At 41.5% G+C, this 26,899-nt stretch overlaps 2 protein-coding genes across 11 annotated transcripts in view; one reads left to right on the top strand and one right to left on the bottom strand.

Moving 5' to 3' along the window:
- The window catches only part of ASPH (aspartate beta-hydroxylase), a 112,123-nt gene extending 100,920 nt beyond the window's left edge, over positions 1 to 11,203 (top strand). For all 10 annotated transcript variants that reach the window (XM_085052915.1, XM_085052914.1, XM_085052912.1 and 7 more), the window contains 2 exons: positions 772 to 905; positions 6,948 to 11,203. In XM_085052915.1, the coding sequence (XP_084909041.1) occupies positions 772 to 905; positions 6,948 to 7,098 (285 nt within the window). In that variant the 3' untranslated portion in view covers positions 7,099 to 11,203. The remainder of the gene's footprint in view (positions 1 to 771; positions 906 to 6,947) is intronic.
- The window catches only part of CLVS1 (clavesin 1), a 101,611-nt gene continuing 85,907 nt past the window's right edge, over positions 11,196 to 26,899 (bottom strand). The window contains exon 6 of the mRNA XM_085052920.1: positions 11,196 to 12,446. Within this exon, the coding sequence (XP_084909046.1) occupies positions 12,359 to 12,446 (88 nt within the window). The 3' untranslated portion in view covers positions 11,196 to 12,358. The remainder of the gene's footprint in view (positions 12,447 to 26,899) is intronic.

Raw genomic sequence — 26,899 nt, 5'->3', positions numbered from 1 at the left:
TCCAGATTCAACACCAGGAGAGCTTTGACCTTCCTAGCCTCATCCCTCAATGTGCAGAGAGTGTGTCTACAGTCTTCCTGGATGACCTGACCCTGCTTCCACTTCCTCTGTGTTTCCTTTTTGTGTTTCAATTTTGTCTGGGTTGCCATGCACTGAGTTTGGACAAGGTGCTACTTAAAAATCAACCAGCTGTCCTGGATCCCTCTTCTCTCATGGGATTTTTCCCAGCACATCCTTGAATAAGACCAAGTCTGCTACCCTGAAGCTGTTGGTAGTAATTCTGCTTTTTGATTTTTTTCATCCGCTCATGATCTTGAACTCCACCTTCTCCTGCTTGTCAGTCGAGGCTGACAGTGACCTCCACAGACATGTCATCTGAGAGAGGCTGGCCAGTCCAATACACACAAGCCTTGTGTCTCCTACTGTCCATCCTTTTAAGTCTTTCTATAGGCAAGAAGGTATTTTTTCTTATTGTAGACAAAAAATTATTTTCAGCTTGAAATGTGAGTGCGGGGTATTTTAAGTGCAATTAAAACTATGTACTTCTCCACACAAACACACCCCTGGTTTCACACACAGACCACAGGACATATGTTTTGTAGTATTAAATGCCTTCAGGACATGAGAGAGAATTGCTGCTGAAACTCAAACAAAAGATGGCATTACACTTTTCACCCGTCACCAAGGATGAGACTAAATGAAGTCCAGAACCCCCAGCAGCATGGTTGTGAAACAGAATGTGTTGAAAAATGTGCCTTTCTCTTCTTGCAGATCAAATATTCTATCATGCACCCAGGGACTCATGTCTGGCCCCACACAGGGCCCACCAATTGTCGGCTCAGGATGCATTTGGGCTTGGTGATCCCTAAGGAAGGCTGCAGGATACGGTGTGCCCAAGAGAACAGGTATGGCTGCAATGTTTGGCTGGTATTTTTGATGGTTGGTGGGGGTGGGGAGGTGTTTGCTTGCTTGGTTAGTCATTTTTTGGATTTTTTTCCACTTTCCTCAAGACTGAAGAAGGGATGGGACTGCATAAAATAAAAAAAAAGCAAACAAACAATGAGGTGTTTTGTTGACCAGGATGTGTAATATATTTCATTAAACAGGCAGTTTGCACCCTAATTCATGGTACAAACTTATAAATATCAGTTCTTGAGCAGAGCCAGGAGAAGCTTTGGAGACAAACTGTCTCTTCTCCACTATGGCATGGAAATAACAGTGGGTTTAGTCACTGGGGTCTCTGTGTTTACTTTTACAATGCCAGCCTTATATTGCTGCCAACAGAGCTCCTGTATTTATTTTTATTTTGGGGAGACTTAGAATTTGCTTCCTCAGCAGAAGCTAAGATTAAGATATACCTACATTTTCACCACTGTGACAGAATACCATGGTATTTCCAGCAGAAGCCTCCTTTTTAGCTGATATTATTTTTTATGATTCAGTTGAAATATTCCAGTTGAAGTTGATCTCAGGATGAAGCAGTCTATGAAGTTTTTAGCCCAATGAATTACACAGGTGGCAATTTTTTTTAAAGTGCACTTTAAGTGAAATTTCTTACACATTCAGGAAAAATTATAGTGAATTTCAAGTCAATTTTATCTCTGTTTGCTCAGTCCAAAACCAAAATTAAATGCAATAGCTTATACATTTACAATCAGGGCATATGCTCCCCTTAGAAATGTTGGAAAATGTGCTAAGTGTTTTGCATTATATGATTATACACAGAAAGAAAAATGTATTAACTATACTACTTGTTGCTCACAGGCTTAATTTGCTGAGACTAAAGTGAAATTCTCATGATGCTTAATATCTATACATGTATTTTGAAAGATTCTTGTATTGTCTGCAGCTTCTGAGGGCAAAAAGTGTTAATTTTGAATTCTTTTCAATGCCATAATGGAATTAATGGTAGTAATGTAATTAATTTGATGTTAAGAAATGAAATGCTACTCCTGTCTGTATGACTGCAATACATAGCAAAGAGGTTTTTCTCATAACATTTGGAAACAACTACAACAGGAAATTTTTTTAATTTTTGAGGATAGAGGTATCCAGCTGTTGATCACCAAAAGTATTGTTACCATACATTCCTGCCAACATATAGGTTATTTACTTATTTGTTGTAGTGTTACAACAGACACTGCCTACATCTAGGAAGTGATGGACATTTTTTTCCAGCATTTCAATCCAATACCCAAAATAAGTTGGGTGGAGGGAGAGGTAACTAGGGGCCTTTGAGGATTCACAGAGAGGCGTGGAGTCTTTTCAATTTAGGACATTACTGTGACTTCAGATTGGTGGTGACTGAATGACGTTACCATTAGGTGGGCGTGAACAAAGTAGTGGTTTTGCTCTGCTGCCAAGGGAGCAGGTGTCCACAGCTCACCACCTGTGAAGGCTGGCACCCTTCTTGGTCTTAACATGGACAGAAGGGATAGTCTTGTGGAGAATGAACTTACCTACCTCCTTGGTAGCAACACTCCCTCAAAATCAAGAGTGGGAAAATGCGTGTTGCTGCAGACAGAGCACAGAGTGTGTCAGTGTCCAGGTTCCAGAACCTGGCTCAGCCTTATGCATTGGGCACATTCATTTCAAATGTAAAACATTCAAGAGCTGACTGCAACTTATGCTGGAATGTGTTACCATCAGCTGCTTACAGCAAGAGCTGTACATTCAGAAAAAAGGGCAAGACTTTCCTTGTAAGCATTCAAAGTGTGTCTACTGGTGGCAGTGAAAGGCTTTTTATATATCCCTTCCCCTATGGCAGAGGAGGTGTGTGAACTCCTGTGAAAGGGAATGGTGCTAGAAGGAAGACCTACCTTGGGCAATTTCCATTCCTCCCCTCCTGGTGGTTCAGAGCAGTGATAAACTGATGGTTTCCAATAGGAGAGCTGGCTGGAATAGGAAGGTTAGCATCATGCTTTTCTGACCTCCTGTGCCACTGCTGTGTGCATGAAAGAGTGAACAGAAACAATGAGAATTTTGTGCTTGGTTACCTCTGTGCCACCCATCGTGGTTGTTTAGAGAGGCAAAGTCACAGTGCAACTCATCCTGTGATCGACAGGCGAATCAGCACTGTCTAGTACCATGATTTACTCCTTCATTTGCAGAAGAGTTTTTTGCAGCTGCTTGGAGTTGGTATACCTTGTGGTTGAGGGCCACAAAGATGATCAGAGAGATGGAACACCTCTGCTCTGAGAAAAGGCTGAGAGAGCTGGGGTTGTTTGGCTTGGAGAAAAGAAGGTTCCAGAGAGATCTCATGACAACCTATCAGTACTTAAAGGGAGCTTTTAAGAAACAAAGGGACAGCTTGTATCAGATAGGTTGCAACAGGACAAGGGGTAATGGTTTTAGACTAAAAGAGAGTCATTTTGAATTCTATATAAGGAAGAAGTTTTATAGAAAGGGTGGTGAGACACTGGAGCAGGTTTCCCACAGAGGCAATAAGATGTCTGTATTAGTTTGAAAACAAACCAGTGGGAGATTGCAAGTCAGGATTAAAATTTAATAGGAAAATTAATAGGAAATACGTGCAATAATACAAGGAAAAACACTGACAAAGTCAGATACAACCTGACACCTTGTTAGGGTGGTGGTAGCAGTCCAAATGAAGTAGTTCAGTTAAAGCAGTGATCCTGTGGAAGGTCTAGTCTCCAGCTGAAGATCCAGTAGTAGCTCTTGTCCTCTGGGAACCCCGTTCCAAGGCCAGGTTTTATCCAGGTGGGAATGCTTGGCTCCTCCCTCCTGGGTGGAGCATCTCACAATAGGATGAGATAAGTCCATGAGTCATGCGGTGGGTCCTTGATGGCTCATTGTCTGTTATCAGGGGTGAGTCATTAGCAGGAGATAACAGCTAATGGCCCACAGCTGGTGGTAATAGAATACTTAAATACAGCTATATTGTAACATAGGATAATGTCCCATCCCTGGAAACATTAAAGGTCAGGCTGGACAGGGCTCTGAGCAACCTGATTGAGTTGAAGAGGTCCCTGCTCATTGCAGGTTTTCTCTTTAAAGGTTATTTCAACATAAACTATTATGTATTTCTTGTTCTGTATAGCATTAGTTATTTTAGGTCACTGGATCATTTTGAAGTGCCAGTTCTGTAAAGTGCAGAGTACAATGCACAAAAGTAAATAACATCTAGTGCTCATACATTAACATCACCATCAGGCAAGGTAACCTTATGTTGAAATGCAGGTGAAGTTACAGCCATTATGCAGAAGTCAGTCTGAGATTTCACCTTTAACAGGTAACAGTAGAGCTGACACGGAGAAATTATATGGAAACTACCCCAAAGTGGCTCAGCACCAGACCAGAAGAATATGAGAAGTGTTTCTCACACCATCAGGCTTCTAGAAAATATTTATTTGCATGCTAATGGTGGGGTTTGTAGCTTTTTCAAAAGGGCCTAATAGTTCCGTCAACTTTACGACTTTTTCTTTGTTGTGCAAAACAGCCAATCCCATTATGATGCAAATGATAGATCCTGGGTTTTAACCTCTGAAGCTACTTCATCTGGGTGCCTGGGTTTTTATTGTCCTTAACTGAGCTGCACTTTCAGGCTATTTAGAGCAGTTCTTTTCAGGCTTGATTTAATTAAATTTTAAAAAGCAACAAAAAAACCCAAAAACAGAAACGAAAAACCTCAAAAAACCCCCAAACCAACTGAAAACCCAACTACTACCCCCAACAAAAAAACAACACCAGACCTCAATTGCTCCAGACAAAGCAAAACCAAATCCCCCAACCCTCCCCAAACGCCCCCACAAAACACCCCAGTGCCTCCCCAAAAAAACCTATGCAAACCCACTCAAAACCAACTCCCACAAAAAACCCAGGGAGAAAAAAAAAAAACCAAAACCAAACCAGAAATACAACCCAACGTCTGCTTGAATTTTTTTACCACTTTATAGCATTGCAAGTGGTTTACTCCCATTGACTTGTATAAAACCTATGTAACTTTTGTGCAGTACCAGTAACTCAGGGTCTAGGTGACATACAACATTTTTGTTACCAGATAACTGATGTGGTAGCAAAAAACCTCATATGATCATAGCTGAAACCTGTAAAAGGCTGGTTATCTGGGCCTTTAAAGCTGATGTCCTTTTGCAAGTGAGTGTGAATTTTTTTTATTATGTTATGCTTTCTTTTTTTTTTCTTTTTTTCTTTTTTTCTTTTTTTACTTTTGCTTAAATTATGTTTAGATGATTATTGCAATTGATCCAATTTCAATTTCTCTTCAGAACATTACAGCACAACCCCATCAATTTAGATAGTTAGTTTTTCCTTTTGTTGAATTAAAAATACAGAGATGAATTGGAAGTATCAATCTAGTTTTCACCCTGTTTTTGAAAAAAGAAAACTGTTTTCTCTGTAAATGAACACAGTTGGATGAGTTTAAGCAATGCATTTCCATCTTTGATGGCAAGGCCTTTGGTTCTTTTACCATTGTTACTGTTCATAGTGCTTAATTCCTTCTGAGGTTATCCAACCTCTTGGATTGCTTCAGCTCCTGAGGGATGCTGTTAACAAACTTGAGTATGTGTTCATGGTCGAGTGGCTTGAGGAAGGAATGTTTCTTTGGCCATTGTTAATTTTACTGTTATTGATCCAGTCTCACCTGGATGTGTGTAATCAGGTGTTAAACTTCTTTTCAAAATTATGAATCCAGGTCTCAGCAGGCTGGAGAAGCTGCCAGCTGAAACTTGGTGAAGTTCAACAAAGGTAAATGCAAAGCCCCACAGCAGATAACAGATAAACACCTTGCAGCTGTAGCAACTGGGTGATGACTGCACAGAAAGCAGCTTTGCAGAAAAGGGCTTAAGGATCCTAGGGGCCAAGTTAAACATGACTTAAAATCTTCTTTTGCATTGATGAAGTCTATCTGTGTATTAGACTGTGTTGGTAAATTTATAGGAAGCAGTTCAAATGGTACAATTTTTTCCTCTCTCTTCTGCACTCGAGACACTGTCTCTGGAGTACTGTGTCCAGTTTGGGATGCTTTAGTACAAAAGTCATTGACAACCTAGACAGGCTCCAGTGGAGAATGAATAAGATGGTTAGGAGACTGGAACATGCAAGATGTGAGGAGAAGATCAACAAACTGGTTTGGAGTCTGAAAAATGAGGGGCTGAAGAGGAGCCTAGTTACTGTCTTCAACTTTAAATGGGTGACTATGAGCAAGACAGAGCCAGACTTGTTTCAGAGAGATGCAGTTATAGAATGAGAGGTAATGAACACAAGTAACAGCAAGGAGCTTTCATCTAGGGAGAAGAAAATTTTCACAGTGAGATCAGTGAAACACAGGAAGAGATGGTAGAGTAGCCGTGGTTGCAGATATCTCAGGTTCTTCTCTAGTGGATTTTTGAATATTTCATCTAACCTCAAACTTGGATCTAATTTTGCAGTGAGTCCTTCTATGAGCGGAGGCCAGGACACTGTGACCTTCCAAAGGCATTGCTCTGATTTTCAGACAAAGCAAATTGAGTTAATGTGATTTCTTTTCGAACCATATCACCATATTACTGGTCATTCTCTCAGTTTCCATCACTTATGTACATCACTAATGTATCTGATTAGAAATGAAGAAAAGTGGATTATTACAGCAGTGTTATACCCACTCCCTGCTTAATGGACTCAACTTATTAAAAGTATAATAAATAATATAAATCATAAATTTTGGAATGTGTTTGTGGCCATAACTGTGCAGAATGAGGGGAAAGGATCCCTCAATAATGTGAAGGTCCATTAGACTGATCTTTCTGTAGTTTATTTAAAGCTCCCATACTCCAATCTCTCTATATTAAACAGTGAAATCTTGACTATGCAATCTGTACTGTTTAAATCTTTCTTGTCAAAGAGCATCTTCAGAGCTGATCTACAGCCTACCTGCTCCATGGCACTTCAAATACTACACTGAAGTATGTTCTTTTTTTGTTTTACAGAGCCTGGGAAGAAGGGAAAGTTCTTATTTTTGATGACTCTTTTGAACATGAAGTATGGCAGGATGCTGAAAGTTACCGCCTGATATTCATTGTGGATGTGTGGCACCCTGAGCTAACAGCTCAACAGAGACGTACCCTTCCTGCTATTTAGGGGATTTCTTCTGGTGTGTGGAGCAGAGGAGCATTAACTCCTTTGGAGTATGGAAATAGGATTAATTTATCCAGCATACAAAGTATACAAGCATTCTAAGGGTAAGAAAAGATAAGGATGACATTCTACAATCAGAGTGGGCTTGGTTTAAAAAAAAGAAAAAAGAAAAAAAAAGAAGCCATGTTTTATTTCATACTGATACAGCACTGATGTGTATTGTTTTCCTTGAGGCAAGTCTGAAAACACAAGTCTTGTCAGCGAAAAAGCAATAGGTCTGGATTTTCAAACTGAGGAATGTGCAGATGTTTTTGCCATGCCTGTGTTTTCTTTACAAAACCAGTTGGTCAGTCACCTGCTCCACTGTGTTCAGGCACAAGATTTATGATTCTACATCTAGGGAATACTTCTTGGGCTTCTGTCTGGGAAGCAACATGTAAGATATTTGCAAACATATGCACACAATCGACTTTAAAAATCAGTATGCAGTTGTAATGTTAGCTACTTTAGGCATAGAACATGTCCCTTTGTTATCACCGTAGATAATGTGAATGGATTATGTGTGTTTTGTACATTTTCTACCTGAGTAACTGTATTTTTCTAGCTTAATTATGAACAAATCTTCTTTAATTAACCACTATTTTTTAGAAAAGGTGATATATATACACGTGTGTCTCTAGCTATAAGCAGAAGGAAAACACTGTATATGAACAAATTTCATTTTTGCCAAGTGTGGCCTTCTTTTGCCTTCCTAGAAATGCAAACAGAAACTTGCATAATAGCTGCCTAGTGAAGCTTTGTTCTTCTAAAACAAAATAGTTCTCTTAGTTAGCAGGCAACCTTCAGTTTGATAATGTGATTTTGGAAAATGTTGAGCAAATCTGACATTTGTAGGCTCAGATCTTAAAGTACTTGACAGTTCTTAGGATTATATGGTGAGCTGCTGTTTCTCTCATCCTTACAAAAGCTTCTGTTGTGATACCCTTTTTCTACCCAGCAAGGGTCGGGGCACTGCCTTCCAGGGGCTCCTCCTTGGCTGCCTTTGGGTGGTCATTCAGCAGAAAAAAAATATATATGAAGATTTTTTTTGTGCTTTGAGCAGAAGGACAAGGTCTAACTTGGCTTCCTGCCAGATGCAGAGCCGACAAAGAGCTTCAGGCTATTAATTCATACTGACTTCCACTGCCAGCATCCTACAGAGTGCTGGAATGATCCTCTAATTGACCTAATGGTGTTTTCCTTTTCTTGGGATGTGTGACATAATGCTGAAGTAGTCTGATCCCAATACTGTTTACAGTATGCTCTGTATTTGCCATACAGAATTTACTATATGGTAAAAAGGCCTATTTTCAAGAAAGAAAACTAGTTGGATGTTAAAGCAGTTGGCAGATCGTTTGGGTCTGCAGGACCCTCCACTATTAACTTCTAAGAACACTAACAGGAGAGAGGGAGAGCAGAGATTGTGCTGCTGATGTTTATAGCTGTCACCTAGTCACCTGCAGCACCAGCTGGGTGTGGACAGGAGTGCTAGGATGCTCTGGGCATCATTACTGAGGGTTGAGAGTGACAAACACTAAGGAGACATTGAGGCTACTTAGTCTCCACAGCTTTGACTTTGTTGTCCAAAAGACACTGAACAGCTTTTATTTGTGTAGTACTCAGTGGTTTATTACTGCAGAGTCTACATCATGGCATTGAAGTATCGTGACCTGAATGCCACGTTTGCTGAAGCAAAATGCAGATTACAGCTTTGCATTCCCATAAACTGAATGCTTTTCAGATATTGTATTTTACTAGGTAATTAAATCTTGTAATGCCATATAACACATGGTGATTGCACCATAAATTAGTGTAACCAGTTTCTGGAAGTGTGCACTTTAATTTCCTTTTTTGAATATTAAACTGATAAACCTTCTCTTATCAAGAGTCACTTTTAGACAGCTAAGATAATTAGGTTTTAACGTGTTGTCTGTATCAAAAATAATAATGAGACTCTATACAATGTACAAGAAAGTAACAGTTCTCAGTTAATAATAATGAAAATCTGTAAAGATTTATAAGCGTCACACTTTAGAAAATATAAAAATACTTTTGGAGATCATTTGGAGAATCATGCAAAACTGAAAATAAGGTACTCATTATTGTGGGGGTTAAAAGAGTAAAAATGTTTTTTAAATCTCCTGTTAGCTGTTAATTCCAAGGCTGTATTTTATATCTCTGTGAAGTGATCTAGCAGTGCAAATTATAAGCTCTTTTGTAATTCTCTAAAATAAAGACATAGTTTGTAAAGAAAAAATCCAGAACGTTTTATACAAAACTGATGGTTTAGGAATATTTTTATTAATGTTGCATTTTAGCTTCTATAGCTCAGAGTAAATGCTAAAGGAGTGGTAAAAGCTTTGGAGCTTTACTTATAAAAATCCATGCCGTCCTTCAGATTGTTTCATTGTTCCTTTGAAAACTCATGCTTTATCTTTTCCAATTGCGAATTGGCAAATAGATAAAATTGGCAAATAGATAAAAGTTATCTCCCCAAGATGTGTGTGTGCCAGAGTAGCACTGTTTATTAGATTGTGTAGTGATAGATTGGCCATTTAAAAATCTTAAGTGCCTTGAATAAGACAAGGTGTTCCTGCAACACTGAGGTGAATATATTTTATGCCCACCTGTCAGGGAGCTGTGAGTGTATAATTTTGTTAGGTACAGTTGCTGGATTAGCTCTATACATGGGGTGGATATATAGAGCAGACTGCACAAATTATGTAGTGAATTAGGGGCCTGTTATTTTAGGTATTCCTGTTTGTCAACTGGTATTTTGTCTTGAAAAAGCTTTCCAACATTGAAAATGCCAAGGGAAGAACTGAATTGAAGTGTTTTCTTTAATGGAGATCCATTGCAATTTGCTTTTTTTGTTGTTGTTGTTGTTGTTGGATTTATTTACAGAGGGAAACGGCAGACAAGGGCAATATAGTTTGTAACACAGTATGTACTCACCACGATGCTAGGAGGTGTGTTCCACCCTGCCTGTTGTTACCTTGCTTGCACAGAGTCTGTGTAAGAGCCTACAGTTAAATGCAGGCTTTACACAGTTCTGTACAAGGCATCATATGTATTTGTTCATGTCACAGTTAAAGAAAATAAATAATTTAATCCTTTGTAAGGTTTGATCCTCAAGGACTAGATTTCAGTGGCATTTGCACTTCTTGGGCAGAACAAGACCCACTTTAATGAACAGTGATTGTAACAGATCATCACGAAGATTCAATGGCAGTTGGGGTAAGTGTATTAACAGCGAAAAACGTCAAAAACCAAAGTATTTCTTCCTTAGTACTGCAGTATAATAGCAAATGTTTGTCTATTTTTGTCTCTTTGGGTTTTTACTTTCTGCTTTAAGCACATTCTCTTTGACAAATCCAAATGCCTTTGAGTCTCTGTGAGCCCAGGGAGGGGAAAGGAGCTGCTACCAGGACTTGACATCCTTGTTTTTCTGTAGGTGGTGATGATGTCAGGGGAGGGGGAATGGAAGAAACCTCAAAGATAAATGGGCTCGGTCATCTTACTTGTTTAATGTTCCTGCATGCTTTTGCTGCTTTTTCTGACTCCTGTGTTGCCTTGCTGGGACCATCCACTGCCTTAAAGACTTGCTCTCTATCTTGGAGGCCAGGCTTTGTATCAATGACATGTTGCTGCAATAAGAGTTTAGTCTGAGTGAGGTTATTCTGTACAGAAACTAGTGGGTAAATCCCAGGTGTGTGGATAGGATCTGGCAGAACGAATGTCCTTTCTGCCCTGTGCAGGCATAAAATATTGTTGTAGATAAAGGCAGTATTTTGTTAGTCCATCTGCTGGAGCTGACCATGTCCACTTGAACTATATCATCACTTCAGTGTAACACTTGAAATTCAGTGGGTGTTCCACATTGAAAATCCTTGTGTCCATTATCATCTCATTTTGTATGTATGGTTTACACTGCTACCTTTGATATATTGTTGCCAAGTGCTTGTTCTAGTAAATTGTCAGTGTATGGCAATTTAATTGAAAACTACAAGTGTGTACAGTGGTTGTAACTGTTTTAGGAAATAAAGTCACTGCACATGCAATTTGATAACGATTGTTCTTTTATTTCTTTAATCTGATTTCCATTTCAATGAAGGGATGGTACTCTCTTTGCAGCTAGAGCAAACAGAGATATAACAAACTGATCTTTGGCATTTCAGTTCTTCTATTTTTCAAAATTTCCTTCTAGCAGAAGCTTGTACCAAATAATTAATTCTAAATTTTCCTTTTCAATTTAACCATGGCCCGCATCTGCAATCAGCATACCTTTCTGGCTACACTTTTCCATGACTGCAGGAGGGAAGGGGGTAAATGGCTCTGCAGAGCTTTCATTTGCTGTTGTGACCTGAATGAAACAATGTGGATTGAACTATTAATCACTGCTGAATTTGTCCAGTGTGTCTCCCTGGAACCCCCCCTTTCACACGTGCACACACATGCACACGCACATGTCTTATAGGCTCCTGAGTTGCCTGTGGAAAAACATATCGTTAAAATTAAATAATTGCATTTCAAATTGTGCATGTCTGCTGCTCACACAGCCCATTCCACTTAGCTGACAGTGTTAGAAGGGCTTCAAAAGTTAAGAACTATTTTTGCTAGATACTGAAATGTGGCCCCTATAAGCTGCATGGATGAGGCAGTCACAAAAGGTCATGTTGAATGGCACTATGCTGGCACTGGGGTTGTTTATTAAATGCAAAATCCTTCTGTAAAACTCAAGTACTCTGTAGATGCTGATGATTCCGCCCTCTGACCCAGATTACATTTGCTGATTACAGCGCAAAGTTTAAATTGGAGATGCTTTTCTTTAAAACACACTTATAACCTTTGCTTCTATAAAATGAACATCCCTGATGGAGTCTTCAAGAACACTACTGACACACCCTGGTTCCTTTAAACAGAGAATGCAGTCCCACCATTTCCAATATTTTAATGTCATAAGTCAAAAAGAAAAAAGACAAAAAAGCAATTAAATTCTTTGTATATGGACAGACTCCCGTGTCAGTAGAAGTTTCTCAGTTCTTGTTCAGCGCCGGCCGCACAGACAGATGGCTGGTGACAGTTGTTACTTGGTCGGGAAACACGAAGGACTTGTTATCAAGCGAAACACGTGTGTGCGTGCGTGTGTCAGTGTGTGGTGTGCTCTGGGGGGTTCTGGGGTGGTGGAAGTCTGTTCATGGATCTCTGCTGGGCACGTGAGAGCTCAGTCCAGAGCCAGCAGCGGTTGGGTGTTCTCACTTTCCCCCTGGTCTTCATGTTTCAGCGTGCCAGCTTCCACCACAGACTGGGACCTGAAAGCAGGAAAACACACATACTAGCAAGGACCTCTGCAGAAGCATTCACCTCCCTGGGGTCCCTGTGCTTCCTTTCATGATCTTAGCTTTAGTCTGTTTTCACCTTTATGGCTTTTTAATTCTTTTCTGTGGAAAGCAGAAGGAATTTAAGAAATGCTCCTTTAAACACAAGCTGGGGTGTGACTCGTTGAAGGTCTCAAATGCTTTCAAAATGTTTGGTGCCTACCTACTATCCACAATGCTGAATGTGCTCAGCAGCTTAAAGACCTGGCCCTGCAATACCGTGAGGTCTGTTGGTGCTCTGTGTCTTCCCAAGCAAAGCTTCCTGTGCAGCTGCTTACTGGAAAGCAAAGTCATTTGCACAACTGCTTGCAGGAGTGAGTCACAGCTCGTGCTTGTTGCAACTCTTGAGACATAAAAGTAGATAAATCGTATTTTACTGATGTAGGGCTTTACAGGGCGGAGCTTCCATGAGGTACCCAAGACCAGTAAAGAAGCTGGAGTTAATATGACAATGAGGGAGGTTCTGGTGTGCCCAGTCCTGCAGTTATTCAGGGTTAATCCATTTTAATTTCTGCCTTCATAGTTTATCCTTTGTAATTAATGAATAAAAAAAATCCCAACACGTAAAAAATAAATAAACACTAGAGGAAGAGGAGCATCATATTTTCTTGCAATGGCAAAGGCTGAATGGGTTCAAAATAGTGGGAAAATTCAAGACCATTTTATTTTCTGAGGTCTGTGTGCTCTAATGTTTGCTTGCTGAGCTATAGAAGGAGGATCTGATGAATTCCTTGTCACAGAGATCTGTTATCCTCCACTTTCTCTGTTTTGGGCTAGGAGTTGCCTCCCAGTTTGGAGGAGACAATGAGCTTCAGAGCAAGATCACTGGGTGAAACTGGAACTTTTAGAAAGGGAACTTTTTCATAAGGGGCAATAGAGTCATCCAGACCCAACGTTCACATAGTGCGTATATTGTTATAAAAAGCCAGTTTTCTCAGGGATAGCTTTTAGAGTTAGGAGTAGCTCTCATTCCATACATGATGCATTTGTAGTTCTCATTGTTCATTTATGCTCTAGCTATTTTGTGAGATTAGATGTCACCTCTCTTTTGATAACAATCCTTAATAAATTCCATTCTTTGGTACTGCAGGACTGAATACCATGACTGTGAATAACTTATATGATAATTATTCTTATTCTTATGCCTGGAGCTTTCATTAAAGCATAATAAAAAATTTTCATTTAAAAAAAATCTCCAAAGAAAGATAACAAAAGCTTGATGCTCCATGGGAAGATTTTATGCCATAATTTTCAAAGAAAATATGCTTGCCCAATTGTTTTCACGGTGTATTTTTTACAGATATGTGACATACATAATGTTTATGATTGTATTTTAATATAGAAAAGCAACTTATTTGGGAGATTATGCAAAATGGCAATTTACATATTTCTAGTATGATGCAGCAAAAACTAATCATGTGGCTTTCAAACTGTTACAGAACGGATTCAAATCACAACATCATCAGGTTTTTATTTTCTTTTTCTACCAGATGACATTATTATTAAATAGTACCTGATTAATACTTGTCATCAGTGTATTGTTTCTGTCTGACTCACTGCCCTTCAATGAATATAAAAAGTTGTGTATCCTTTGCAGCATTTGCCAGCACACAGCAGAAAGTTTCTGTTCTAAATCAACTGTGAAAAATCCCAGCATTTCTCCTTTTGTGATCACTGCTGATCATTTCTGTTCTCATCTCATTACACACTCAGAAATTCTTGCATCTGTAACAGCAAGATACCGGGTTCTCCACCATACTGGTGCTTGGACGCTTCTTGAACTCTGTCAAGCTTAGTGCTGTGACCTCTTCCCTGGGAGCCTGTTCCAGTGCCAAACCACCCTCTAGATGAAGAACCTTTTCCTGATGTCCAAAATAAATCTCCCCTGACTCAGTTTCATCCCATTTCCTCAGGTCACTGATTAGAAAAATGAAGAGATCAGTACGTGCCCTTCCACTCCCACTCATAAGGATGTTGAGGTCTCCCCATCTCCTCCAGCCTGAACAAACCAAGTGACCTCATCCACTTCTCATACGGCTTCCTCTCCTGTTCCTTCACCATCCTCATGACCCTCCTTTGGACTCTCTCTAATAGTTTAATATCTTTTTTATACAGTGGCACCCGAAACTGCCCCCAGCACTCAAGGTGAGGCTGCCCCAGTGCAGAGCAGAGCAGGACAATCCCCTCCCTTGCCTGGCTGGCAATGCTGTGCCTGATGCCCCCCAGGACATGGTCATCCTTCCTGACTGCCAGGGCACTTGTAACTAATTCACCTTGCCATTTTGACCAGGACCCCAGGTCCCTTTCCACAGCACTTCTCTCCAAGCTCTTGTTCCCCACAGTATTCACACAACCAGAGCTGCAGAATCTGGCAGAATCTGCCCTTTGCTAAAGTCCATATGGTTGTTCATTGCCCGCCTCTCTAATTTGTCAAGATCTCTCTGCAGGGATGCCCTGCCTTTGAGGGAGTCAACAGCTCCTCCCATTTATTGTTGTAAGTATTCCTTCAAGTCCTGCATCCACACCGTTAATAAAGAGTACAGTACCAAAGATGGAGCCCTGAAGAACCCATGGTGTGTTTATCCAGCTGAATGTTGGATATTTTGTCAAGAAGGATACTGTGATAGATGGTATCAAGAGCTTTCCTGAATTCCAAAAAGATTTCATTAACTGACTTTCCTAGATCAAATAGTTGGGTTACTCTGTAAAAGGAAATCTGGTTTGACAAGCAAGACTTTTTCCTCATCATGTTCTGGCTCTGACCAATGACTGCATTGTCCTCCAGGTGTTTTTCAATACCTCCCAGAATAATTTTTTCCATGGTTCTACTGGGCACTGAAGGGAGACTAACAGGCCTGTAGTTTCTGGGGTCCCCCCTTCTTGCCCTCCTTGAAAATTGGGACATTTGCCAGCTTCCAGTCAGCTGGGACCTCTCCAGATTCCCAAGACCACTCAAATATCATCTAGAGAGGTACTGCAATGACATCAGGTAAGTCTTTGAGGATTCTCAGATGAATCCCATCAGGCCCCACAAATCAGCAAGGATCCAGCTGGATTAGCAGATCCTGCAGAATTCCATAGTCATCTGGGAGTTGATCCTTCTCACAGTCATGGTCCTCCAGTTCTGAGCACTGAGATCCCCCATATTTTGTGGCTGTAGAAATTATAATAAGACAAATACTATTTGGAAGAAGGGCCCTATGAGTTGGTTTCATCTGGCTTTTGTGTATCTAGCACACATTCAGTTCAAGGAGAACAGTCACATTCCAGGTATGCACAAGTTTATGCACTATTTAAGGGGATACTGACTCTAGCTTTGAGCCTAGGACTAAGACTAGTCTTTATTTTAAAAGTACTGCTACCTGGTTTAGCTGCGATAGCATTTTTTTCAGAAGACCTCACAACCACATTTCAAATTTTTAAGAGAATCTGATCACAATGCTTGAAAAGTTGTACGTGTGTATCTATTTGCACCTTAATCTTCTATTGAAAAATACATTGCAGTCAGACACCAAAGTACCTTTACCCTGACTACTCTTTGTAAATTTTAACCATTTTTGTGTTCAAAGCACCCTCTTTCACAACAATTTAAGCCATGTTGATTTAAAATAGTAAATGAGCAGTACAGAACTTCCCTTGTTTGCAAGCACAGTTTAAGCATTGTCCCTGTCAATGCAGTGGGTACTGTTCTGGTGGTAACCCATGGCTAGCAGAAGTTGTTCATGGCACCAGACAAAGGCATTTTTGTTTTTCTATCTTTCCATATCAATATGTTCAAATAGCTGATGGGGTGGAGTAGTAGAACACCTAAGAATCATCTCAGTGATATTCAGTGACAGAAGAGGCAAGAGATACAGATGGAAATACAGGAACTTCCATTTTTTACTGGGGAATGGACAAACACCAAAACAAATTGCTCAGAGAGGTTGTAGAGTCTTCATGCTTAGAGATATTCAAAATCCAGATGGACACAGTCCTGGACAACCTGCTCTAGAGCTGACCCCGCACTGCGCAGGGGATTGGGTAGAAGATCTCCAGAGGTTTCTTCCTCAACCTTTTTGTGATTCTGTGCCCACAGAAATGCCAGCTTCCCTGAATCATCCCAATCCATCTTTCTCTATCCTGACAGGGCAACTATTTTCTTTACAAGTTGATTATGCCTTTGGGGTGTTGACTTTCACAGTGTGGATGACATTCTGCTGCTAAACATAGATATCTACGGCCATTTAAGGACCGTAGGGTATCCAAAACAACTGGTTAGATAACTGAAGGTTATGGCTCTGGGTTTTATAAAAGACTTGTAGAGGACTCATGTCCTGGAGTAACAGATGGAGGCCGAGAGACCATCATAGTGCCTAAAACCATTTAATTATACTTTGCAGGATGAATGCAGCTACTTTGTAAGGTTCAAGAGATGTCCAAGTCATTTTGACCTGGGCTAGATATGAACTAATCATCTAAGCAGAAACAGAAATTACATTGGCCTTGTCCTCCTGTCAATATATTTTAGTCACTTGTGTTTTGATTAATCTCATCATCAGACACCGATAGTCACTCTGTGCTATAAATAGCAGAGCAATAGACATTCTTGGGGTGCTATTCATCCGAATTGTTCTAAACATATGGTCTAAACATCTGATTCATGGGTTACTTACATTCACATCCCTGTTCTGATGAGGTCTCATCTGTTAAAACCAGGGACAACAGGTTTCATGACTCATGAGGCAATGTTTCCTACATATCATAGCCACAACTGCCTCACACCTTCAATATTCACCTTCATTATATTACCTTCAATGCTCACCAGTAATGTGACACTTGTCCTGTGTGTGCTGCAGCTCTGGAATTATAAATGAGTATATTTGAATTCAAAACCTTCTGGTTTTCTTCCTTTCTTGGATAAAAATTCTCAGTAACCAGTTTCAAAGATGCTTGGCTGTGGAGGATATGGCTGACTTAAATTTTAACACAAGTAGACAATTGTTTGTATCACATAGATAGGGTCACTGCCCTCAGCTGGCAGACACTGTGCCTGTCTTTCTTTAACATGATCCATGTGGGAGACTTAGCTCCTGTAAGAGTACATGATCACAGTGGACTAGGAGCTAAACCTGAAGTAATTAAAAGGCAAGTCAATGCCCATAACTTTGCTAATCTAGATTCCAAGGCTAGGTAACCTTGCTAAGGAGAACAAAATGAAAATGGAAAGAGAAATGAATTCTCAGTCTCACTTCTGAACCCTAGGTACCATTTGAGTGTGGTCCATTTAAAGCGTCAATCAAACCCCCCATGGTTGTTTTACTGTTCAGCAAGAATATTTGGAAGTCTGGAAAATCAACAGTACCCAGCTGTTTCTCCAGCAGGCTGGCCATATATTTCAAATGACAGCACTGCATAGGTATGTACATCAATATCTAAGAGAACAGATGGCTTTATGTGTGTGGCCACTTTAATGCAACTCTCTCCAATTCAGTCAAAAACCATGTAAGAAGACTGGGTGCAGACCTCCTAGCTGTGCTGTTTTCAGAAGGCTTTTGTCAGAGTATAGCTGCAGTCCATCAGCTCACAGGAATTGATGTTTGTTGGGTATCAATTTTGTTTCCTGCAAAAAATTCAGTATAAAATGCTGGACTGAGCTAACAGTAACTGCCAGCATATCACAGCATGTTTGTCTTAAGAAACATCTTCCAATTCTCTGATCCAACCATTGTATACTTTTCTTCACAGGAATGCTTCTGTGCTGCAGCCCACAGGAGTGAGGATGTATTTGTGCTGGGCTTCCTTTCAGTGGGTTTGGGAAGGAAAGAGGGGGTGGCATTTTTTTTCCCTAAGTGCAGGAGGTTTCAAGCTCTCAGAGTAACATGCTGCAGATTGTATTGAGTGACTCTGTTTTCTACCTTTCACCTCCCATCTGCTCATTTCCCTTAAATTCCATTTAGATTTCACCAATACCTTAGGGCTGTTCATCTCCCAATTATTCATTCCCTTTACAGAACACTGTGTTTTTTTAAAATCACACTTGTGAATGTTTGTATTGCCAAGGTCTGAGGGACATTTCTTTTTCTGCCTTTCTCCCTCCATCAGACTGTAGAGGGGGGTGCAGCACCTCAGAGTGTGCTCTGCAGCACACCTCAAGTGAATGGTTTCACAGGGTGGGAAAAGCAAGGCTTTCTCTTTGGTATCACAGAAACAGTGCAGATGTACAGGTGTGGAGTAATTATTGAAAGTGCTTGAAAAGGAAATGCTCCCCAGGTGGTGTGGACAGACACAGCAAGCCCTGCTCAGCAGTGCACAGCCCCAGTGCAGGAGCCATGGCATGAGGCTCTCTGCCCAGGCTCATAAGCCCTGCTCAAATCTCTTGCCAGTGCAATTCTACAGCTTCTACACTGGTGTTGGCTCACAGCTATGCATTAAGACAGCAGAGTAGTGTGCCACAGAGACCTGCCAGAGGGGCAGCTTTGGTACACCAACCGCAGCACTGTGAAGAGATGCAGCAGCACCAGTGTCTAGGGGCCCAGGTGGGCTGTGAAGTGATCCACAGGCATGATGAGTCAGGGGAAAAAGCAGTGTGGAAACTCTGGCATAACCTTGTTGCCAGCCTAAGCTTAGCCCCCAGGACAGTGGCAACAAGCTGCTGCACTTCCCAAATGGAAGCTGACTTTGTGGCCACTGGCAGCAGTGACCATCTTTCTCCCAGGTGGTGAGCGCACCCTAGTGAGAGCTCTCTGAGTAGTGCCTTGGCACATCAAAGTCAGGGGCAGTCCTGGCTCAGACCTGTAACTGCACGTGTGAAGTCTCTGTGAGAACACCTGTACTACTAAAAATGCAACTTCTGCAGAGTGAATCCCAGCACAAGACCCCTCATCCTCCCGGTGCCCACCAGTTCTCGCCATGCCCCTTTGTTCCTGACAGCTGGCCACAGCTGCTTCTCTCCACCACACACCCTGAGCACAGCTCACTGCAGGGTGTGCACAAAGAGGGTGACACTGCACCACATTTGACTCTAACCATGGCCTGGCTGTCTGTCCCTCAGCCCAGACTACTCTCCAAGGATGCAGTGCATACATTTGGCACTTGCTGTAAAAACAGTCCTCTGGTGGGCCATGACAAGACCTCAGCTCTTTGCAGACGCTCTGAATTGTATACACATATAGAAATGCCTCCAGGCCACCGAGACCAAGAGCCAGGCACTATGCAGGACAAATGCAGGCAGACTCTTCTGGCAGAGGCTATCCCTGAGCAACATGGACAGGAGCTGCTCTTGTGCCATCAGCCTTGGAATTAGGGTGCACATCTCAGTCTTTTTTTATCAGTGTGGATTTGTGTGATATCTCCTGCTCCTAAATGTTCTGAGCTTCTGTGTGAAGATCTTGCCTCAGTCCAGGGCAGGGGAAAGGTGTGGGTGGGAGCTTTTCCTGTCCATTTCCTCTCTCTGCTACAGACTGAATTTTCCACATGCTTTTTTTCTCATAGAAAGAATAGGACCACCTGCTTCAGATAGGAGTTCCTGGAAGACCCTTAGTCCTCTGGAATCCAATATGTCACCTATCACATGGTAAGCCTAGTCACAGAATCTAATAAAGAAAACACTGCCGCAGATTCATCAGAGCTATTATGAAGTGTGCAGAATTTGATATCTAAAAAAAGAATTTCAGGCCAGGTAATGAAAAGAATTTCTTCTCACACTTTACAAATATTCACACATGAAAACACTCGTACTTGTCATCACCACTCATGCTTTTCCTGCTTATCCCCATTTCCTTGCCCACCAAGATTTCTCTCCAGCCCAACAGTTTCCAGTCCCTTTGTTCAGACAATCCAGTCCTTTACTCCTGCCTCATATTTCAGTCTGCCTTTTTTTGCTCCCATTCCAGTGACTCTAGTTCTCAACATCTCAACCAGATTTGCCACTGAGTCATGGTCTCTTCACTGCTGTGTTACAATAACAGAGAAGACGAAGCACTACAAGCAAAGGGGATCAGTCTTCCTACTTCCCCATCATACATCAAAAGTTTCCTGTCCTTCAGAAGAACAGCACTACAGCATGAAAGCAACCCTGCAGATGTACCATTTAGAGTGGAAAGTCAACCACCACCACAGCGTGAAAAGCTAAAATGTAGGTTGTGGGAGCAGCAGTCACTTGGCCAGGTGTGTGGGGGTGTTGTGACGCCTGCATTGAGCCCTGGCCCCAGGGGCACACACTGTTCTTTCTCAGAGGCCTCTTTCCTCCCTCAGTGCTCAGCATACACAGTGCTCTCCTAGTAAATGGCTATTTATTTTGCTTTCTTGTGGTGATTCAGCGTGTGGCTCTGTGACACATTTGCTGCATATTAGTCCAAGCCTGCTCTGAAGATAGCCTTTGTTAATTCCCTCCTGAGGTTTTCTGTAGAGTTTATCAATGCAGTGCTTGTGTGCCTCTTAAATGCTAATTACTTTACTGCCATAGCATGACTGTGAGAGTTGTTTTTTTTTTAATTTGTATTTTGCATGTGGAGAGGTGAAACGCACTAAAATTAGGGTACAATTTTGGGTACCCTTCTAAAGGGGTGCCAGTTTCCCTGTGCTGAAGGTCTGATTTTGCAGAGTCCTCAGCCTTAAGTGGCAGCTTGTGTGTTCAAAGCACATATCCCATGGATTTCTGTTGCAGGCGAGTGCTGGGTATTTCTGGAAATTAGACCCCAAAGTCTATAGCTTGACAGGTTGAAAATAAGCAATGTGCAATCTCACCATCTGTGTGAAGTTTGGCTTAAGCTACTTGCCAGGCTGACACAGGGGCTCAGGGGGAGAAGGAGAGCAGGATCTGCTTCTCAAAGGCTGCACCCAACAGACTGAACCAAATGACCATTCCTGGTCTCCATGAGCCATTTGCTTTCCCCCCAAGTGTGTGTCCTAGCCCATCTGCTTCCAGTCCTTTGTGCCTACTTCGTCTTTCAGTCTGCCTTGTGGCTCCCATCCCAATGACCCAAGTCTCCAGTGCCTCAGGTGGGTTAACCACTAAATCCTCATCTCTCCAATTCTCCTGCCAACAGCAGGGAGGATGAAGCCCTGCAAGCATAAGGTGTCAATCTTCCAAATCCTGGCTCCATGTCTTGCCATAGATTGGCCTAGTGCAGGGAGAACAGTGATCACAAGTGAAAACTGTGATTACAAAAGCCCTTTACACCCCATGGCCTAGGCAGGAGATGCACATTGTGAGCACTGAGCCATCAACCCAAGCTGAACAAATTTATGTTGGGAGGCCAAGTTAAAGCATGAGGCAATCCATGGGGCCATTAAATGCTAAAATTAAATATGTTTCTACAGGGCATGTGTGAATTGCCCTTTCAAAGGCTTGTAACTCAGCCAGATGTAGGTGGATTTTTCACAGGGCAGCAAAAGACATAAGCAGTGTAAAAGCATTTGTTTTATTAAGTGTCATGTCTCTAATCTAAACTACTAAACTTTTGGCAAATTTATAGCCAGCTGAAGACATAATTTACAATGCAAGTTTTTAGGCAGCCTGAAGAGCACTGGTTCTGCCATTCCCACCTCTAGCCTGTGTTTGTGCACCCATGCACTGGGAATTGAGTACTGCAAACAGATGAGACCCAAGCTGTCAATGCACCCAGAGATCAACTGAATTCCTGCCTTGTCCCAGGGCATCCATCCTCAGTACTAAGCTATCCATCCCTCCTGTCCTTGGTTCAGCTCTGGCTTTGCAACTCAAATCTCCTCCTTGGCTTCTCTCGCTATGGGTTCCTGAGGATATTCTTCAACATCTCCCCTGCAGCCTCCCTAGGACCTGCTGATGTGCCAAATCCACCAGTTCCTTTCCATTTCTTTCTGATGTATTCATTGGGTTTTCTTTAAAAGTTATAAAACTGTTAAAAAGCTAACAACCTATATTACTAGATAATGCATATATTACACGACATGCATGTCCCTGGGATACCTGCTTTACTACCAAGATTTGTCCCATTCATCATCTGTGTATGGGGGAAGAATTTCTGCAGAAGTACTCAGAAACTCTCCTTTGTTTGAAATAATTTATAATAAAATAGTGAATGCAAGCCTTGCACCATAAGTCTCATGTACTACAGAGTTATTTTATCACAAGGATTTTTACCCTTTTCCCCCAACACAAGAAGAAATGCACCCCAGCTACAAGCAGAGCAATCCAGGTGCCATCCATGGGCAGTGGGAAGTGTTCACACATTTTCATACTGATTTTTATTTGCTGGTATTTTACTACTTCTGCAGTAAATTGGTGCTGACTGTGAACCGGCATTAAACATGACCCATAAAAGCAGAAACATATGGCAAAGGAACATTAAGGTCACACTAAGGATAACAACTAGAAAGGTCTGCCTTGCACAGCCCAGCTGGGCATATGGAGAAACAAGTCTGAATAAATAAAAACCTTGCATAAGTCACCCCCATGAATGGCCCCTTTTGGTTCTAAAACTGTTCCAGTCGGCATTAGTGTGTACCAGTCGTAATATCCTTCCTTCTGGAAGCAGGATTCCATTTCTGAGAAACAACAATTAGTTTCAGCAGTGAGTTCATTTGAATATCAGGGCTTTTGAAAACACACATCAGGAGGCAATAATGTCTAAACCCTCATCTGCACTTTTAAATCCTTTCACTCTAATCTGGGACATAAAATCCACATGCTCTAACTCAACAGTGTGGGGCAATGGGGCAATGCATTCCAATAGGCTTTTTCCACTGCATTTTCAAAATGCACAATATGGGGGCTTTTGATGAACCACTAGTCAGGCCATCGAGTGTTTAGGTGCTCAAGTCCTTTAGGAAACAGCCTCAAGTTGTGCCAGGAAAGGTTTAAATTAGTCATTAGGAAAAAATTTCTTCACTGAAGGGATTGTAAACATTGGAACAGGCTTCCCAGGCAAGTGATGGAGAAACCATCCCTGGAGATATTTTAAAGACGTATAGATGTGCTGCTTAGGCACAAGGTTTAGTGGTGGACTTGGGTTAATGTTGGACTTGATGATCTTAAAGATCTTTTCCAACCTGAATTATTCCACAGTCCTATAAGTCTATAAGTTTTTATTTCACAACAGAAAAACGTAATGGTGTCTTGACTGTACATGTTCATAATTAATGTGCTTGGCTCTATTTTAAAAGTTTTACCCCTAACTCTGAATTTACTGAGTCTCTGATAAGTTTGACTTGGTTATAGTAATGCTCTTGCAACCCATGTTATCCTAAGAATAATTTTTAACCCCAAATTTGAATAAAGTTATCATTAATTAAACTTTGATTAAATAAATTTGATTAAACAACCCAGGTCGTTTGGCCAGAATATATATGGCGTGGTTAGGTAAAATTTCCTTTCTCTGCAGGGCAATTTTAAATTGCAGTAGGTTTTCAAACCTGTTTGCACTGACAGCAGGTTAAAAGCAAGTGCTCTTTTGATGCCTGGGAGGGGAGAGAAAGAACATTCAGCTCCCAGGCCTTGCTTGGTGCCTGCACAGGGAACATGCAAAGGCAGAGAACAGTCTTTGTCATTTGGACTGAAGATCAAGTTCAGACATCAAGAAGTGACCCAGATGCAGCTGAAGTAGGGCAGTTCTTGCAAAGAAAAGCGAGTCACAGAGAGGTAACATGCTGCTGGCAGCTTGCTTGTTGCTGCTGGACCTGAGTGTAAGGGCAAGAGTGACACTGGAGAAAAAATGAAACTTCAAAGAGCTGAACTCCTTTACATGTTCCCCAGTCACCGAATCCATCCCTCCAACTGGGGATGCTCACCCACAACTTTTAGGTACCCAAATAGCTACAGAGATAGATCTCCTACTGTTGGGAGAACAGGGCTAAAAAATTATGCCCTATTGGCATAGTGATATGCTGAAAGCAGTCTCTGACTCTTCAACTCCTAGGCTTAACCACCCACCATAACTATTCGTTAAACTGCACACCGAGATAAAATCGACAGCTGTTCCTAAAAAAACAGCTCATCAACAAAAGGCAGCATGAATGCCTCAGGCAAATGCTTTGCTTTTCTGTGAGTTCCCTGTTGACTAAAGGCCCCTTTCTGGCCATCAGAGATATCAGAACACTTGGCCACAGCTGAAAGGGATGTGAATTCTTCCCCGAGCTCCAAATTTTTGCGCCATTTACATTGCTCTGAAATCCTGAAGCTCCTAAGTGACAGACTTCCTGCACGAATGCAGACCCTTCAAAAGAGATGGCCCAAGGCAGGGGAAGGGTCTGTTGCCATTGCTGCTCCCAGGACTGTCGAATGGATGCAGCCTGGCTCTCAGATTAAAGTAAGTTTGCTGTATTAATGCTGGTTTGCTTGTTTACTACCGTGCCCATTTCAGACTTCACTGAGCTGAGTCTTAATAAACATATATTCTGAATGGAATGAGGCATTGCTTGCCCCTCCCCTCCCCCCCGGTCATTAAGACTCATTATGTGGAGTCATCAGCTGTTTTGCTTTGTTTCCCATCTTTTCATACATTACTTGGGATCCTAGATAATGCTGCAGATGGGAGTGCCATTTCCACTATTTTAGGTTTGTTCCAGTGGGACTTCATGTGGCCACTGGTGGAAAAAAATTGCAACGTTTTTGATTAAAGATTTTCCATATTACAGACACTTGTCAAATCTCAAAATTTTCAAGATCATGTCACTGATTATAGTCAGTGGCAGTCTTTTTCTAAGAGGATTTTCAATCCTTTCTCCACCTACAACACCTCTGTTCTCTGAAGTCAACAAGGACTCTTTCTTGAGAGCAAATCTTGAGCGAGTTCGAGTCACAGAGAAAACCACCCATGCTTGTGACTGGAAAGAAGATAATGTTCTGGTTCCATTGCTGTTAAATGGAGCAGAAATTGGAATCTAATGAGACTTTGCTATGCAAGCCTTATCTCCTGTAGCCCCTTCATATTAGTCTTCCACTCCTGCATCAGTTAGATTGTCATACTGGCACGCTGTTTCTGGCCTCTGATGACTAGCAAATCAACTCTAATTTGCAAGCAAGGTATACTTAGATCAACTTATATCTGTTTGATCTCATGCCTAAGTTTTTCTCCAATACCTGTTCTTGCTCCACAGGTTTTATTCCCTTCAAATCTATTTCAACCTTTGCTCTCTGAAGCTGAACAAACCACTGTCTTCTATAGCTTCTTGCTGGAAAAACATGCTCTCTGCTTTCCTCATCCTCACCACAGTTCTCAGGAGAACTGGTTTCAATTTATATGCATCTGCCATGGTGACAGGAGCCAAAACACTGCTGTCAGTCCTGAAGCCAACCCACAGGCAGGTACCTGCTCCAGCTTCAGCCCCTCTCACTGCCGCTTGGTGCCACATTTTTCCTGGTCTGCATTTTGAGATTTATTTTAGTTTTCAATTTGTTCTCAGGCACATCTTGAAAATGGCCTCCTTATCTCCCTCTGCATTCATTTGCTAATATAGGTGAAGTGGCTACAATAGTATTTTGGTCAGTTATTCTCTGATTCCATTTCCTGGCACTTTTCTTTCAGATCTATAGTTCATATCTTGATTTTTCAGCATCTCTGCTACTAAAATTGCAACACACTGTTTTTGTAGTAGGTGCCAAAGGTGAGCTTCTCTCCAGGTGTAGAGTATAGTGGCATTTCATTACACAGGGACACTTCTCTGTGGTTGCAGTGCAATGCTCTCAGCTGTTATAGCAGCATTGAGCTCAAAGATTCAGGATGCTTTAACACAGTGTTAGTCCAGTGGCAGCTCCAGCAAGGATGGGCTTGCATGGCTTTATACAAGTGGCCACAGAGCCAGGAGGGGCTAGAACTCTGCACCTTGTCACACAGCAAGACAGTGCCACAGCGGGCAACAAGCAGTGTCGCTCCAGCCTGACGTGTAAATCCAACTCTCATAAGCACTGCCCTCCCCTGCAGCTGGTGACTGGGCAGGTAAACCTGCAGTGATATCTGGGAAGTCAGAGAGGAGAAGACCCATAAATTGTTAAGCAAGGATTTTCACCCTTAAATTGCAGAAATCCTAGAAGGCTCAGTCTTTGTATATCTGCCCGTTTCAGAAGAACATGACTGATAAAGAAAAAGTCAGTGACGTTGACCTTTATCTCTTTTTTTTTGTTAAACCAATAGTTTCATCAGAGAAACACTAAATTAACATGTTACCTACAAGCATATGTTGTGAAAGGTGGAGCAGGGGAGAGATTTTCAATGAAACTAGAAATTGTTTTAATAAGGGGAAAAAATGATTGAACAATTATGAGGGAATTATATTTAAGATGAAGAATAATGTTAGAAGACTACCTATGCCTAGTGTAAACTTCCCTGGAGTATCCAGGAATCTCAGCCTAGCCTGAGCTTCTCATAGTGTTTGAGATATATGAACCTAAAGAGGCAAGGAGGGGAGATATATAAAGACAGGTGATG

This window comes from Lichenostomus cassidix, chromosome 2 (assembly GCF_008360975.1).
Source record: "Lichenostomus cassidix isolate B80296 chromosome 2, HeHo_3.0, whole genome shotgun sequence".
Taxonomy (NCBI): Eukaryota; Metazoa; Chordata; class Aves; order Passeriformes; family Meliphagidae; genus Lichenostomus; species Lichenostomus cassidix.
Note: the sequence above shows the minus strand (reverse complement) of the source record. Positions and strands in the feature narration are given on the sequence as shown.